The sequence below is a fragment of the Triticum dicoccoides genome, chromosome 2B (genome assembly GCF_002162155.2).
Source record: "Triticum dicoccoides isolate Atlit2015 ecotype Zavitan chromosome 2B, WEW_v2.0, whole genome shotgun sequence".
NCBI classification, from domain to species: Eukaryota; Viridiplantae; Streptophyta; class Magnoliopsida; order Poales; family Poaceae; genus Triticum; species Triticum dicoccoides.
Genome location: NC_041383.1, coordinates 17,590,474 through 17,605,856, shown reverse-complemented (window position 1 = coordinate 17,605,856; position 15,383 = coordinate 17,590,474). Strand labels below are relative to the sequence as shown.

General features: G+C 43.0%; 1 protein-coding gene across 1 annotated transcript; it reads left to right on the top strand.

Moving 5' to 3' along the window:
• Positions 1 to 5,576: 5,576 nt before the first annotated feature.
• Positions 5,577 to 10,323, top strand: LOC119366863 (acetylserotonin O-methyltransferase 1-like). Its single transcript, XM_037632559.1, has 2 exons — positions 5,577 to 6,431; positions 9,812 to 10,323. Exons 1-2 carry the CDS (start codon positions 5,637 to 5,639, stop codon positions 10,112 to 10,114), a joined length of 1,098 nt encoding a protein of 365 aa, XP_037488456.1. The 5' UTR covers positions 5,577 to 5,636; the 3' UTR covers positions 10,115 to 10,323.
• Positions 10,324 to 15,383: the final 5,060 nt, after the last annotated feature.

The following is a 15,383-nucleotide window of genomic DNA, read 5'->3' as shown; positions in this document are numbered from 1 at the left end:
TTTCCGCCAAATAGTTGACCGATGTTAGCACATTAGCTAAATCACAACTTGAGGTTAGCTAAATCACATATAGCATTGGAGTATAGCCAGCTTTTCGCCAAATCAAGTTGCATTGCTAGCATCCTTCTGCCAACAGCTACATGCAAATAGCAGCGGCCAGCGGCTAGTTGCTCTTCTTCCACCAAATAGAAGGACCATACCGCCAGCCTGCACGGCCGAACAGATAAATGACGGTATTTGTTTGGCCAGACAGATGTCTAGACTCCCACAAAGCCCCTAGCTTTGTTCCGGTTTACAGGAAATGGACGTCCGGACGCGTTGACAGTAAACTGTGTTCGGACAAGTCGATCCAGACGCATGCCTACCTACCATGTCACCTTCCATAATAAACACCTCGTAAATAATGCCAAAGTGATAAAGGCTCAGTTATCTTCGTTTTTTAACTTCTTGGGCAATCATGAACTCATACTATAGACTCCACCCGATCCAATTTATTCCCATCGCTTTCATCCTAGAATACTTGCTCTATTACCTACAATCTGAACCATTATATTATTTATCATTATTTAACAATTCCTATCACACCATACATTTAATCCTTATAACTAGCAAGAAAGGAAGTTTGACAACCTTCCTGGCTCATTGAGGACAAGCAAAAGTTTGTTGGTTGTGTGCACGTACTTATCATGAACTGCCATATGGTAGTTCCTGCTGGTTAGATAATGTTGGTTCTCTATCGAGGGAAATACAATAGACTGATGTTTTCAAAATATCACATCCCGCTAGTCTCGGTGCTATAGTGCCTAGCTATGTGCGTAGGCGTCGATAGCTAGCGTACATCACCTTGCTGACCCAGCCCAGGCTTCAATGATTTTTGCTTACAGATAGATAGTTAGGATAAGTGTGGCGTCCTTGCCCATGATGAGCCAACAATCTCACCATGGACCATCTCGACGTGGACTCTTAATGTTTGCAGCAACCTCATACCAGAAATCTGGGGTGCTAGATCCTACGACTTGTAGTTGCTAGTTGGTTAGCTAGTAACAATCAAGATAATAATGGAGTAGGAATACTATGTATTATACTACATCCGTTTCATATCCTAAAATTCAATGTTTAATACAGAAAATGACCATCATGTACAATATCAATAGATCTTTCAAAATATATGTTTCTATTACGTATTTATTTTATATTGTGCATGGCGGTCTTATAATGTACAAACTTGATCAAACCTACTTTGATTTAAGATAGAACTACAGACCTTATATTTTCAAATGGATGAATTGCTTCATAATTGATCTATAAATAGACCATAAGTAATCTTAATAGTTGTTCATAAGGACATATGTATTTTGAAACATGAGACATTGAAGTATGAGCAACTCATATACGGTGATCAATTTATTTAAGTAAGGGTTGTGTTCCAAACTATATTCAGTGTAACAATGTTGCTGCTACGAACAAGATAACGTAAGGTTATAATCAACGCATAATGCCATAATGCAACCTATTCCTGTTGCTCCATTTAAAAGACAGGTAGCAAGTGGTGGTCATATCAAAATATAACTAGTGATGTTCATTCTGAAATATTGCATCTAGAATATTGTATAGCAACAACGGTTTATAAGTGGCCACTCTTCTCTCCACAACTCACTTCTCTGGTGTCCACTACAAAATACCAAAAATTCACAATTGCAGTATGTTTTAAGCCTTTCTTTCTTTTTGGTAAACATGAAATGCAGCATAGATGTGGCATGCCATCATCATCATCATCATCATCATCATCATCATCACCAACTCATACACACTACTACGTGTGCACAAGTGCACGCGCGCACACACCGCCTACTGAAGACCATAGTAGTAGAACTTTAAGATCGATGAAGTCACAATAGGTCTCTCGCTCTGGATGGGAACATCGTCGTTCATCAGAGAATATTACGTCTTAACTAAACACACAAGGTGTCGAACATGGGGTCTGATTCTTGATGATCTAGTGGTACAACTAGCCTTGAAACTATCCAACCACAGGGTGCTTATGGCAATGTGTATCATTCTAAATGATCGACAACACGTGTAGATATACTTATTGGGTCCTAAGAAATTCTCTAAGCCGTATTCCCATACTACCTACCATGTCACCTTCCACAACAAATACCCTGTAAATAGCACCAAAGTGATGAAGGTCAGGTTTTCTTTGGCCGTAACTTCGTCAGGTACTCACCCTTTAGAATCCGCCAAATCAAGGGCTCGGCATAAAATCTACCTGTACTGCCTCAGTCTATAAAGATGTGTAGAGAGCAAGGGCGCTAAAGCTACACAAGGATGACGCCGCGGTGGCGCCTTGTAATAATGGTTAATTTCATTTGACTATGGTATGATAATACAATGCATGCTAAGTGAGGTCATACAACTATAAAGATTACATTTCTACAATGAAGACCCATCCAAATAAGTGGTGTACGTTTTCTTATTCTTTATTAATTAATTAGAAGCATTCCTTTAATTTTTTTAACTCCTTGGATTTTCATGATCTTAGAATTGATGTGCCATCTTGATTATTTACACAATTTCTAAAAATGAGTCATCATATATGTAAGAAGGTAGCTTCTATGCAGGGCCAAGGACTACACACGTACATAAAGGTTTCGTTTGCAGTGAAGGTTATTCCTAACAACATTACGCTTAACTGCATATGAACACTACTCCCTCCCACCGGCATATTGACTAGTCCCACCTACATGTTGTCCTCTTCCTAGCGATCAGCCATCAGGACCACTGCCATGATAAATAGAGGTCACAAGAAACACTTCGTGGGAGACTAGTCTTCTTACTATTATATCAGTTTGATGTCCGCGAACCACATGTGTCATGCGGTGTCACAAGATGCACTTTATTGCAGATGTGGTCTCATCTAATTGTTTGAACAAAATAAGGCATCATACTAGGCATGCGTCTTATTAGATGACCTGATGGGTTAGTCGTTTACTTTTCTTGTTTGCCTTTTAATGGACAGGTAGCAAGTAGTGGTCGAATTAAATTAGAGGTAGTTACGTTTTCTTGCCTCCCACTCAATGGGTTGATTACCCGTGGTCACGAATCATCAGACAAATTGATCCGACAGATCACAAAATTGGATACTTGAATACGCACGGGTAATATGTTGATTATTATGTTTTCCAGTTAGAGACGTATTATAATTCATCCAATTTCACTATAAGAAATCACATCATCACTGACGGGCCTCTAGACACCTGTAAGTGATGATGCTCGGCACTCACGGGCCAGCTGTGCGGGTCAGTGATGACCTGCTGAGGCTATACCGGTAAGTCAACACTGGCATGCATGTCATAAGGGGATGCTATGCTGGCAATTCAACACTGACATGTCATAAGGGGTTTATTCTGGCAAGTCAACACACATTCGTTTTTTAAGATTTATTATACAAAAGATTATGTTGGCTGTGTGCATCCTGTGATGCAGAGGCAGGGGTACCTTTTCAAATCTTCTTTTTTACAAAAGATTTTGTATAGGTGTGGTGCAGTAAATCATGTGATACATAGAGATTATAGATTAATGTGCAACTAAAATTAGGCTCCCTATTTGTACAAAATAATAAAAAATCATCTTAGTTCTAATACCATTAAAACATAGTATCATAGGACTTATTATGTAACAACAAGTTTGCAAGCTATAAATAAAGTAGCAATTTCTTGTTTTAAGCCAACGCAAAAAAAAAAAAAACTAACCCACTTGTCCGAAAAGAGGACTTAAGTGTTGACATCATGTTGAACTGACCCTCTCGTATCTCCAAGAACCGGAATATGCTAATTTGAGACCATATATGTCCGCAGACAGCGCCCGTCACCCCTCAAACGTCCGGGTTCATAGCCCCCTCGCCCCCCCTCCAATACAATCCATGCAACATGAAAATATTGCAATGTAGATCAATATATGCACATCATTCATATTGCCGTACATAGCAAGTTCAACATAAAACCGAACATAGATTGTTTGATTGAAAAATATGATCTAGAAATAGATACTGGTAGAAATCACCAATTCTTTGTCGGGGCCTTCCCCCTAGAATCTCCATATCAACGGTAGTACTCGCCGACATAGGGAAGGACACCCTCTGCCCGGAGAGCTACTCGATCTCCTCGATGTTTAGCGGAGGTCAAGGACAGGCGGAGGAGGTCGTCGTCTAAGTCAGCGGGCGAAAGCAGCTGGGGTGCAAATTTGCACGACCCGCAACCGGACCAGCCAGATGCAACATGTGCTGCCCTCTGCCTCGCGCGACGAGCGGCCTGTGCCACTGAATTTTGTAGCCACCCACCACGACGAGCTCAATGGTGTCTGCAGCAGCACCAAGCACTGTCTGGGAGGAGCGGGGGCTAGAGGTGCCGAGAGTCATTAGTCACCCCGCCGCCTGACCGTCGATGGCGTGTAATAAGACTAGCCGGTGCAGAGGGCGCAAATATGAAGCTGCCCCTGCAGCCACGAGGGTTGTTGTGCAGCTCGAGCTCTAGAGCCTATGCACCCGCTACCGGCATGACGCAATGCAGAAAGTGAGCTCCTTGTTATCGAGGGTGAAGATTGGTTCCTTCTTAGGAACACATCTTAGTCGATGGGGTCGGACTCGTTGCCGGATTCGCCGCCGGAGCTGGCCATGATGGCACGGGGATGGAAGCGCAGCTGACTGGAATGTGAGTGGAGCGGTCAACACTACTCTAGGGTTTGGTTTGAGGTGATGATAGTGTGGTATATGTGGGGTCAGACTAGGCCAGCCTGGGATGGTCTGACATGGCGGCCGCATCGGGCATCCGTACCACCCCATGTCCGCTCCACATATGGGCTGGGTTTGGGGTGCCAAACAATCTAGACGTTTGGGCGGGTCGTGGGGGATCCGACAGGGTGACCATTTTGCTATGTGATGGTGACCGGGCTGTACGCCCGGACGTCTTAGGGAAGCTTTGAGGGGTCCAACTCTAGATGCCCTAACTCTGTGCTTCTTTGCTTATGTTGTGTACCTAAAAAGGTCATCCCAATAATTTATTTATCTTAACATGTAAGTACGCCATACCATATAATTATGAATGGGATAAATCCCACCTCGACATGCAACCATGCATGAGAATAGACCTACCACAACATTGAATTATGCATGGAAAAATGGTTTCCATTCAACTATTCTACTTATATTAAGTAAAAAAAAAGCAGATATACATAATTAAATATAAGAAGTCATTTGTATTTTAAATTTTGATTCTCATGTTTTTGACCCAAATTTTTATCAACCAATTTCGGCAACAAAGCGTGGGTTATTCTCTAGTTTTCTATTGGTTGCAAGTACATTTACCTTTCTTTATTTATTTTCTTAAAATTAAAGTTATGGTCATACCTTGGTAGTTAGATTTTTTTGTGTCACAAATTTTATTTGTATCTGTAGAAACCAAGAGCTGATCTGAACAGTTAGAGAAGTGAGGACAATATGTTCCAACACTAACCAGTTGGCCGTGTATAAAAGCCATTGGCAAGGCAAGGAGTACACGCACATCGAGCTTTCATTTGCAGTGAAGTTGTGTAGCTTAAGCAGCCTAACAAAAGAGTTGTCAGCTTAAGGCCTAGGCAACATGACGCTTAAGCTCTTGGCCGAAGTGAGCCCGCAGGAGTTGCTCCAAGCTCTTGCCGAGCTCCAAAACCACATGCTCGGTTACGTCAAATCCATGTCGCTCAGGTGTGTGGTTGATCTAGGCATCCCCGAGGCCATCCATCGCCGCTGCGGCACCGCCACCATCGCCAACATCGAGGCAGACGCAAAGGTACATCCCGGTAAGGTTGCCGACCTCCAGCGCGTGATAGAACTGCTTACCACCTCTGGCATTTTCACCGCCACTGCCGGCGCCGGGGATGGTGACACCGTGGTGTATGGGCTAACCACGGCCTGCCGTTTCCTTGTCGGCTGGTGCAACCTGTCCCCTATGGTTCCCTTTTGCGTCAACCCTCTCGTCGTCTCCTCCTTCTTCAGCATGCCTGAATGGTTCAGGACCGAGCCCGAGGCCACCGGCGCCGGCTCCCTCTTCGAGCTCGCACATGGCTGCTCCCAGTGGGAGATGGTGAGCAAGGACGCCAGGTTCAACGACGTCCTCAACAACTCCATGGCCGCCGATAGCCAGGTCTTCCTCGAGGTCATTATTGTCGACAAGGGCCGCATCTTCCGCGGTCTCAGATCGCTCGTCGATGTAGGTGGTGGCAATGGCGCGGGCACACAAGTGATTGCTAAGGCTTTCCCGTGCATCAAGTGCACCGTCATGGACCTTCCTCACGTTGTCGTTGCCGGGCAGGCCGCCGCCCGTGATGACAACCTGAGTTTCGTCGCCGGTGACATGTTTGAATCCATTCCATCCGCCGATGCTGTCTTACTCAAGGTATATACCCATCCATATCAAGCGCACGGTCTCTTCATCAGTGTCTCACATGTGATTCATTGCACCCTTATTACTCACTCAAAACTGGTCGACAACAGGTGTCACATTTATTTCGATTGTGATCAAGTGTGCAAAAAGGAAATAAACTAAAATGGTATTAGTTCCTCCCTTCACAGTACGTAGTAGTACTTAGATATCCAGGGCCTACTAGCCATAAGAAAAGACACATATACCCATATTTAATGACAGGAATGCATTATACAGCACTCGAAACTCTTATGTTGCCACAATTACCAGTAGATGATGAAAATAATAGAATAACCCCACTTCAAATTTTATCCGTGGACAAAAATTATGTAACTTTATCCATTCTGAGGAAACTGTACAAATATTATGCTCTACCCGAGAACGGTCATGATTGAACAGAAAGATTTGAGGAAGAAAACAAGGGTGAAGACAAAACGAATATCTATGTGTGTGTAAACGCTCATGATTGAACAGAACGATTTGAGGGAGAAAACAACGGTGAAAACAAAACATATATCTATGTGTGTGTGTGTGCACGCGCGCACACACACATACGGTGGCGCTATCGTGAGCGAGCGCGCAGAATGCTTGCCGCTCCGGCCATTCCTAAGTAAGCGGGCAGGTCGCGTCTGGAAGGCCTCCTCTCCACCACTAATTTGTTGAGGGTAATGTTGTGTGCAAGAAAAAGTAACACGTTTAATTTTGTTACCATGCATGGTCACGACATCCTGACTATGAGGTCATTAATGAGTGACAGTAATAGATTAAGTATAGGTGGTAATGGACGTGGATTCTTTACAGTCATCCATGGTTGGATCCCTAATTTCTACATATAGTAACGAATTACTACATGCTCACTAATTGGAAGTAGTAAAAAAATGGATGGGATGGTAATTCTTTATCATGCAGTGCAGTGAGTCATCAATGGTGTGATCCCTAATTGCTACATGTAGTAACGAATTACTACATGAGTCATCAATGGTTTGATCCCTAATTACTACATGATAAAAATTACTACATGCTCACTAATTGGCAGAAGTAAAAAAGATGGATGGGGTGGTAATTCGTTACCATGCAGTGAGTCATTAATGGTTTGACCCCTGACGAAGCGGTGGACTCTGGTCGTAAGTTGTTACGGTAGAAATTTCATGAACGAGCCCGCGGGGTTTGGACGAGCGCGCAGGGTTCGGCTAATTAGAGCATCTCCAGCCGTTGGCCCCTCAGGGGACGCCTAAAATCGCCGTCTGGGGGCGAGCCGACGCTAAAAAAGGGCCTGGGGGCGAGTTGGCCCCCAGTCGTCGGCCCAGGCCCTCCCCCAGACGCGTCTGATTTTTTTTAAATTCAATAAGTTCGGCGAAGTTTGGTTAAAACAAGTCTAAATTTTGGCAAACTTTGGCATATATTGTTTCGCGACGCGTTTACAAACATAAACTAAAAAAAAGAAATCACTGAAAGCGGAGTAGTCGCCGTCGTTGCCGCCATCATCGCAGGCGTCGTCGTTGGCCTTCTCCTCTTTGACGCGGCCGCCCCTGCTGGACCCCTGCCCGGCGTCGCCGTGGCGGACTGGTGGCGGCGGCGGCGGCGGCGTGTCGTCCTCGTCGCTGTCGTCGAGGATGACGACTCCTCCTTCTTCGCGGACCCGGCGGCGCTGCTCGAAGCACCGCAGGGCGGCGATCTGGCGCTCCCGCTCCATTGGCGGCGAAGTAGTGGGCGCGCGCTGTGGCGTCGGGCAACGGGGGAACGGGCACTCCCCGTTTCTCAGCCTCAACCCCGTCGTCCCAGCGCGCATGTCCGGCGGCGCCGGGATGTTGGCCTCGAACAGGAGCCAAGACTCCTGTTCGTGGAGCGAGCGGCGGCCGAAGCCATTGGCCGCCGCAGAGTCGCCGGGGAAACGTGTGGCCATCGGGATAGTGAGAGATTGGAGTGGGAAGGGCTCGGCGGCGGCGTACGGGGAGAGGGAGGGCTCGGCGGCGGCGCCTGGAGAGGGAGAGCTCGGCGTCTAGGCTGGTGTGGCCAGTGGCGAGGGAGGCCGGCGGCTTAAATAGGCGGGCACGTGTGTACGCGTGGCGGAAGGGGAGGCATCGCCGCGCCGCCCAGTGACGCGCCGCCCGTGAGGAATCAATGGCAAGGCTGACCGGCGGCGGCAGCCTTGGCATTGATTCCTGCGGGAACCGAGGCGCTGAGGGCGACGAAGCGCCCGTCTCGCTGACTCGGCGGGTCCGCGTCTGTTTCGCGCCAAAATCACTTGGGTTCGGCCTGGGTCTGCCTGGTTCGGCCTGGGTCTGCCGGCGCTGATTTCGGCCCAGGCCGGCGAAAATCGGGCTCCTGGGGGCGCGACTGGACCGTTTTTTCGGCGCCGACGCGAGAAAAGCCCCTCGGGAGGCCATTCTGGGGGCGCGGCTGGAGATGCTCTCAGCACCTATACTGGCCGGTTCGATCGAGCGGCCGGAGCGTACGCTAAAATAAATACGCGTATAGGGCTGCGCTATTCTGAGTGTGTGCGCATTTTTAGTTAATCTACGCGCCGACTGCTGATCCTAATCATGCGCGGGTGTGTGGGTGGCGGAGAAGGGAGATTTTGAGGGTAACGGCATGTGCAAAATAAAGTAACGCGCTTTATTTATTTCTATTACCATGTGTTGCTCTGATCTTGCGTCACTACTCATTGCTGTCTGAATGTAATGGACCTTGGTTTTTTACCGGCTCTATAGTAAGTATGAATGGTAATGGACCTAAGTCTTTTACCAGCAGCGAGAGATGAAGGTTTCATCCCTATTCATTGCCAGTAATAGATTAAATGTAGGTAGTAATAGACATAAGTTTTTTTACCGACACTAAGACAATGATGTTACACATAGAGCAGTTTTGGTTGTAAGTGTTATGATTGATTTTTCCCACGTCGCCCGCGCACTTCGACCTGGTTAGCGCGTCGGTCTAATTAGCGCATACTGGTCGGCTCACTCGAAGCGGCCGGAGCGTAGGATTGGGCAGAATACGCGCAGGCATTATAAACAATATTTCACATATATACGACCTATTCCTGGGAAACATGCCCTTTGGTCTCTGGCTTGTCAAATGAGTAGTGTAATGGGTTGGATGCATGGGGGGAAACTAGTAATCCATGGAAGATGATATTAACTGGTTTGAAGCTTTGATAGAATAAATTAAGGGACTACAACACAAAAAATACTTTAAATATAATTCATAGGATTACTCCTATAACTTTATAATCACATTTTCATGTAAAAGTAGCACAATAAATCCTTATAATGAAATTAATGTTTCCTTTTTCTTCTTCCACTAAATTGTTTTCTTTTTTTATTCTAAATTGTTTCTATATGTATATCTCCTAGAACATTTTGCATGACTGGGGTCACGACGACTGCGTCAAAATACTTCAACGTTGCAAGGAAGCCATCCCTGCCAGAAATGCTGGAGGAAAGGTGATAATTATAGATATGGTAAGAGGATCTGCAAATGGCGATAGAAAAATCAACGAGATGGAAGCCATACAAAACTCGTTCATGATGTATATCACCGGGGTGGAACGAGATGAAATTGAGTGGAAGAGGATATTTTCTGATGCTGGCTTCAGTGATGATTACAAAATTCTGCCAGTATTGGGTCCCTACTCAGTAATTGAGATCTACCCATGAAAGCTCGGTGAACTATACCATATTAATTGGCATGATAATAAGTTGCACACATACCTGAAGGCCGACACGTTCTACATATGTGTGCATGAACTGTATGTGTGTTGTCCTTTCTAATATTATTTTAAGTGTAATCGTCTCTAGAAATTGTCACTGTATTTTATGAAATTATATATCATGGTGAGATCGATGATTGGGTTTTATTAGACCAAGCAGGACTACAATCTTTTTATGATATTTTAAAAATTGTTGTTGTTCTGTTTCTATCTTGTTCATAGGAAAATACTAGTGGTTGAAATAGCCACTCCTTTTGTTTCTTTGGAGTACTTCTGCAGAATCATATGATTATTGGACAAACATGGCAACCCGCCACTAAAGAAAAGTAGTCTGTGGCCGGACACCACTGAAGGTCTGCCTGGCAACCCGACAATGGTGGTTTCGTTGAGTAGAACTAACGAGTAAACATGTTGTCTGCTCTCTTTCTCACTACTAGGTGTATAGCCTTGATAGTTGTACACAATATTAAAAAATAATGTGATAGGTAATGTTTTTCTACTTTCAGAACAAATAATAACTTAAAATAAAAAAATAGTTGGTGAAAGTGTTTTCTTATGCTAAAAACTGCACCGGGGTCGATAGATTCAGCAAGTGTAACTCTCCATAAGAAAAGAAGACGGCAAATAACGTAGTCATGTGAAAAACTGCATCTTAAATATCTCATGCTCATGCTAGATTGTGTGTAATGAGCTGATGTTATATAAGCAGTACGTCCGTAATTCTATATAATGATACCCTCCCCGACTCTATAGCTAATAACCCACTTGTAGATCGAGATACCCTCTGCATCATCCAAGTTCTAATTGTAAGACAAATAATTGCCTTAACCAAGATGACATACTATTGTATTGCATGATTTCATTGGAGGCCCAACACAAATATTTAACCTTAGTGGCAATAATACATTGCAAGACTTTGCCATTTGCAATCATCACGATAGTATACTTACAAGATTAAGGCCAACTCATGCACGCCTTTCCCACTCCGAACTACCCACCTAAACTGGCCAACAGAAAAAAAGTAAAGTAATATTAATTCACCATTGGAAAAAATTGTTTGTCTGTAGAATGGCTCACACTACCTTCTAGTCTTATACTGGCAATCATGCATGTCCAACACACATGTAAAGAAATATCAATTCAATATAATATAATATAACTAGCACTAGTACAAACGTAACAATATGATATTAGCTAAGCTTCCGTGGTGGGTCAAACAATGATCCAACACAAAAACACTATTCCGAGGAGGTTGGTCATAAGCCGTCATCTCTCAATTTTGTGGACCAAAATGGAGTGTCTGGGAAAGATAGTTATTAACAGGGATAGTGTCGTGGAATTAACACATCAGATGTCCTTAGTGTGAGGACTTAGTCGCGAGGCCAACGCATCTATGTGGTAGCTTGAGAGGGGTTGAGCGGAATCGAGAGACGGAACACAAGACAAGGGTTTAGACAGCTTCGGGCCCCGGGAAACATCATCCGGTAAAAACCCTACATGCTGTTTGAGGCTAGATCTCATTATCATCACGAGGGAGTCGCCGTAAACCGGCTCTCCTCTAGTTGTGTCTAGCCCTAGAGATTGTTTCTTGCTTGTCCCTCTTTGGGGAGCCCTGCCCCTCCTTATATATGTTGAAGGGGCGGGTTACATGTGGAGTCCAACTCGGACTTTAACTTAAACTATTTTGACTTCCTTTCCTGGGCTTCTCAACGTCTGTCGGTTTAACATTGTCTTCTGGTTTAACATTGTCTGCCGGTTTAACAATACCTGCCGGTTTAACATTGTGTGCCGGTTTAACATTGTCTGCCGGTTTAACAACACCTGCCGGTGCTACCATCTGTCTCAACTGTGCCGTTTTAACACTTGCCGGTTTACCGTCTGTCTTAGCCATCTGTCTTAACTGTCTGCCGGTTTACCATCCGCCGGTTTACCAAGTCCCGGCCGGTTTATGACTCCGGCCGGGCCATACCGCGGGGTATATCCCCGACATTAGCCCCCAGTTTAATTTGGATTTATCCATGTTAAACTGATCCTGATCATCCTTAAGTCCTTGTCACTTCCTTCTTCTAGAAAATCCGGTTAAATAGACTAGCTTCATAATCAATTTGCTGATATTGGCTTCTCATAGAAAATATATTGTGAAGAATAACTCCTTTGATTCAGCTCTCAATGCTTAAAAACAATTTTGGAACCCAAAAACTTCTACCAAAATAGGACGTACTGGAAAATTTGTTTATTGATCACCAGCAAAAAGTATCAATGCAAAAGCACATCCCTGTGATTTATTGAATTTTTTCTCGTGAGCGCAAAGTTTCTGTTTTTAAGCAGAATCAAATCAACTATCATCATAGCTTATCCTATAGGTTCTACTTGGCACAAACACTAATTAAAACATAAAACCACATCTAAAAAGAAAGTAGAAATAGAATTTAACACTAAACAGGAACAAAAACAAAGAACACAAAATAAAATTGGGTTGCCTCCCAACAAGCGCTCTCGTTTAACGCCCCTAACTAGGCATAAAAGCAAGGATAGATCTAGGTATTGCCATCTTTGGTAGGCAATCCATAAGTGGCTCTGATGATAGATTCATATGGTAATTTTATTTTCTTTCTAAGAAAGTGTTCCATGCCTTTCTTTAAAGGGAATTGGAATCTAATATTTCCTTCCTTCATATCAACAATTGCACCAATCGTTCTAAGGAAAGGTCTACCAAGAATAATAGGACATGAAGGATTGCAATCTATATCAAGAACGATAAAATGTAAAGGCACATAATTCCTATTTGCAACAATAAGAACATCATTAATTCTTCCCATAGGCTTTTTAATAGTGGAATCCGCAAGATGCATGTTTAGAGAGCAATCATCAAAATCACGGAAATCTAGCAAATCACACAAAGTTTTGGGAATAGTAGAGACACTAGCACCCAAATCACACAAAGAATGAAACTCATAATTTTTAATTTTAATTTTGATAGCAGGTTCCCACTCATCATAGAGTTTTCTAGGGATAGAAACTTTCAACTCAAGTTTTTCTTCATAAGATTGCATCAAGGCATCAACAATGTGTTCAGTAAAGGCCTTATTTTGACTATAAGCATGAGGAGAATTTAGCACGGATTGCAACAAGGAAATAAATCAATTAAAGAGCAATTTTCATAATTAAATTCCTTGAGATCCAATATAGTGGGCTTAGCAACATCTAGATTTCTATTTCTTTCAATCCCACTTTGATCAATTTCATCATTAAGATCTAAAAACACCGAATTCTTAGAACGCCTTCTAGGTAAAGGAAGATCATATTCAGTTTCATCAAGATTCAGATTGCAAAACAAAGATTTAATAGGGGACGTATCAATAACTTTTAGATCTTCATCTTGATTCTCATAGGAATTAGAAGAACACGCTTTAATAAAGGCATCTTTGGAAGCACGCATCCTAGCGGTTCTTTCTTTGCACTCATCAATGGAAATTCTCATAGCTTTGAGAGACTCATTGATATCATGCTTAGGAGGAATAGATCTAAGCTTTAAAGAATCAACATCAAGAGAAGTTCTATCAACGTTCCTAGCCAAATCATCAACTTTAAGTAATTTCTCTTCAAGCAAAGCATTAAAATTCTTTTGTGAATTCATAAACTCTCTAACACTACTCTCAAATTCAGAGGGCATCTTATTAAAATTTCCATAAAAGTTGTTGTAGGAATTTCCATAATTATTAGAAGGATTACTAGGATAAGGCCTAGGATTAAAATTCCCTCTATACGCGTTGTTTCCAAAACTATTCCTACCAACAAAATTCACATCCATAGATTCATTATTATTCTCAATCAAGGTAGATAAAGGCATATTATTGGGATCAGAATAAACACTCTTAGCAAATAAATTCATAAGTTCATCCATCTTTCCACTCAAAACATTGATTTCTTCTATAGCATGCACTTTTTTATTAGTAGATCTTTCAGTATGCCATTGAGAATAATTAACCATAATATTATCTAGGAGATTAGTAGCATCTTCTAAAGTGATTTCCATAAAAGTGCCTCCTGCGGCCGAATCTAAAAGATTTCTAGAAGCAAAATTCAATCCAGCATAATTTTTTTGAATAATCATCCATAAGTTCAAACCATGAGTAGGACAATTACGTAGCATTAATTTCATTCTCTCCCAAGCTTGTGCAACATGTTCATGATCAAGTTGCTTAAAATTCATAATATCGTTCCTAAGAGAGATAATCTTAGCGGGAGGAAAATACTTAGAGATAAAAGCATCTTTGCACTTGTTCCAAGAATCAATACTATTTTTAGGCAAAGATGAAAACCACGCTTTAGCACGATCTCTAAGAGAAAAAGGAAATAGCTTCAATTTAACGACTTCATTATCGACATCCTTTTTCTTTTGCATATCACATAAATCAATGAAGCCATTCATATGAGTAGTGGCATCTTCGCTAGGAAGGCCGGCAAATTGATCTTTCATAACAAGATTCAACAAAGCAGTATTGATTTCACAAGATTCGGTATTGGCAAGAGGAGCAATCGGAGTGCTAAGGAAATCATTATTATTTTTATTGGTGAAGTCACACAATTTGGTGGCATCTTGAGCCATCGCGATGAACAAGCAAACTAACACACGAGCAAACAAAAGGCAAAGGGAAAAAGAGGAGGAGATTGGGAAAGAGAGGGCGAATAAAACAGCAAAGGTGAAGTGGGGGAGAGGAAAACGAGAGGCAAATGGCAAATAATGTAATGCGAGAGATAGGCATTGCGATGGGTACTTGGTATGTTGACTTTTGCGTAAGCCTCCCCGGCAACGGTGCCAGAAATTCTTCTTGCTACGTCTCGAGCTTGCGTTGGATTTCCCCGAAGAGGAGAGGATGATGCAGCACAGTAGCGTAAGTATTTCCCTCAGTTTTTGAGAACCAAGGTATCAATCCAGTAGGAGACCATGCGCAAGTCCCTTGTACCTGCACAAAACGATAGCTACTCGCAACCAATGCTTAGGGGTTGTCAATCCCTTCACGGTCACTTACGAGGGTGAGATCTGATAGAGATAATATTTTTGGTATTTTTGGTATAAAGATGCAAAGTAAAAAGTAAAAGAAAAAGCAAGTAAATAAAGTGATGGAGATTGATATGATGAGAATAGACCCGGGGGCCATAGGTTTCACTAGTGGCTTCTCTCAAGAGCATAAGTATTCTACATTGGGTGAACA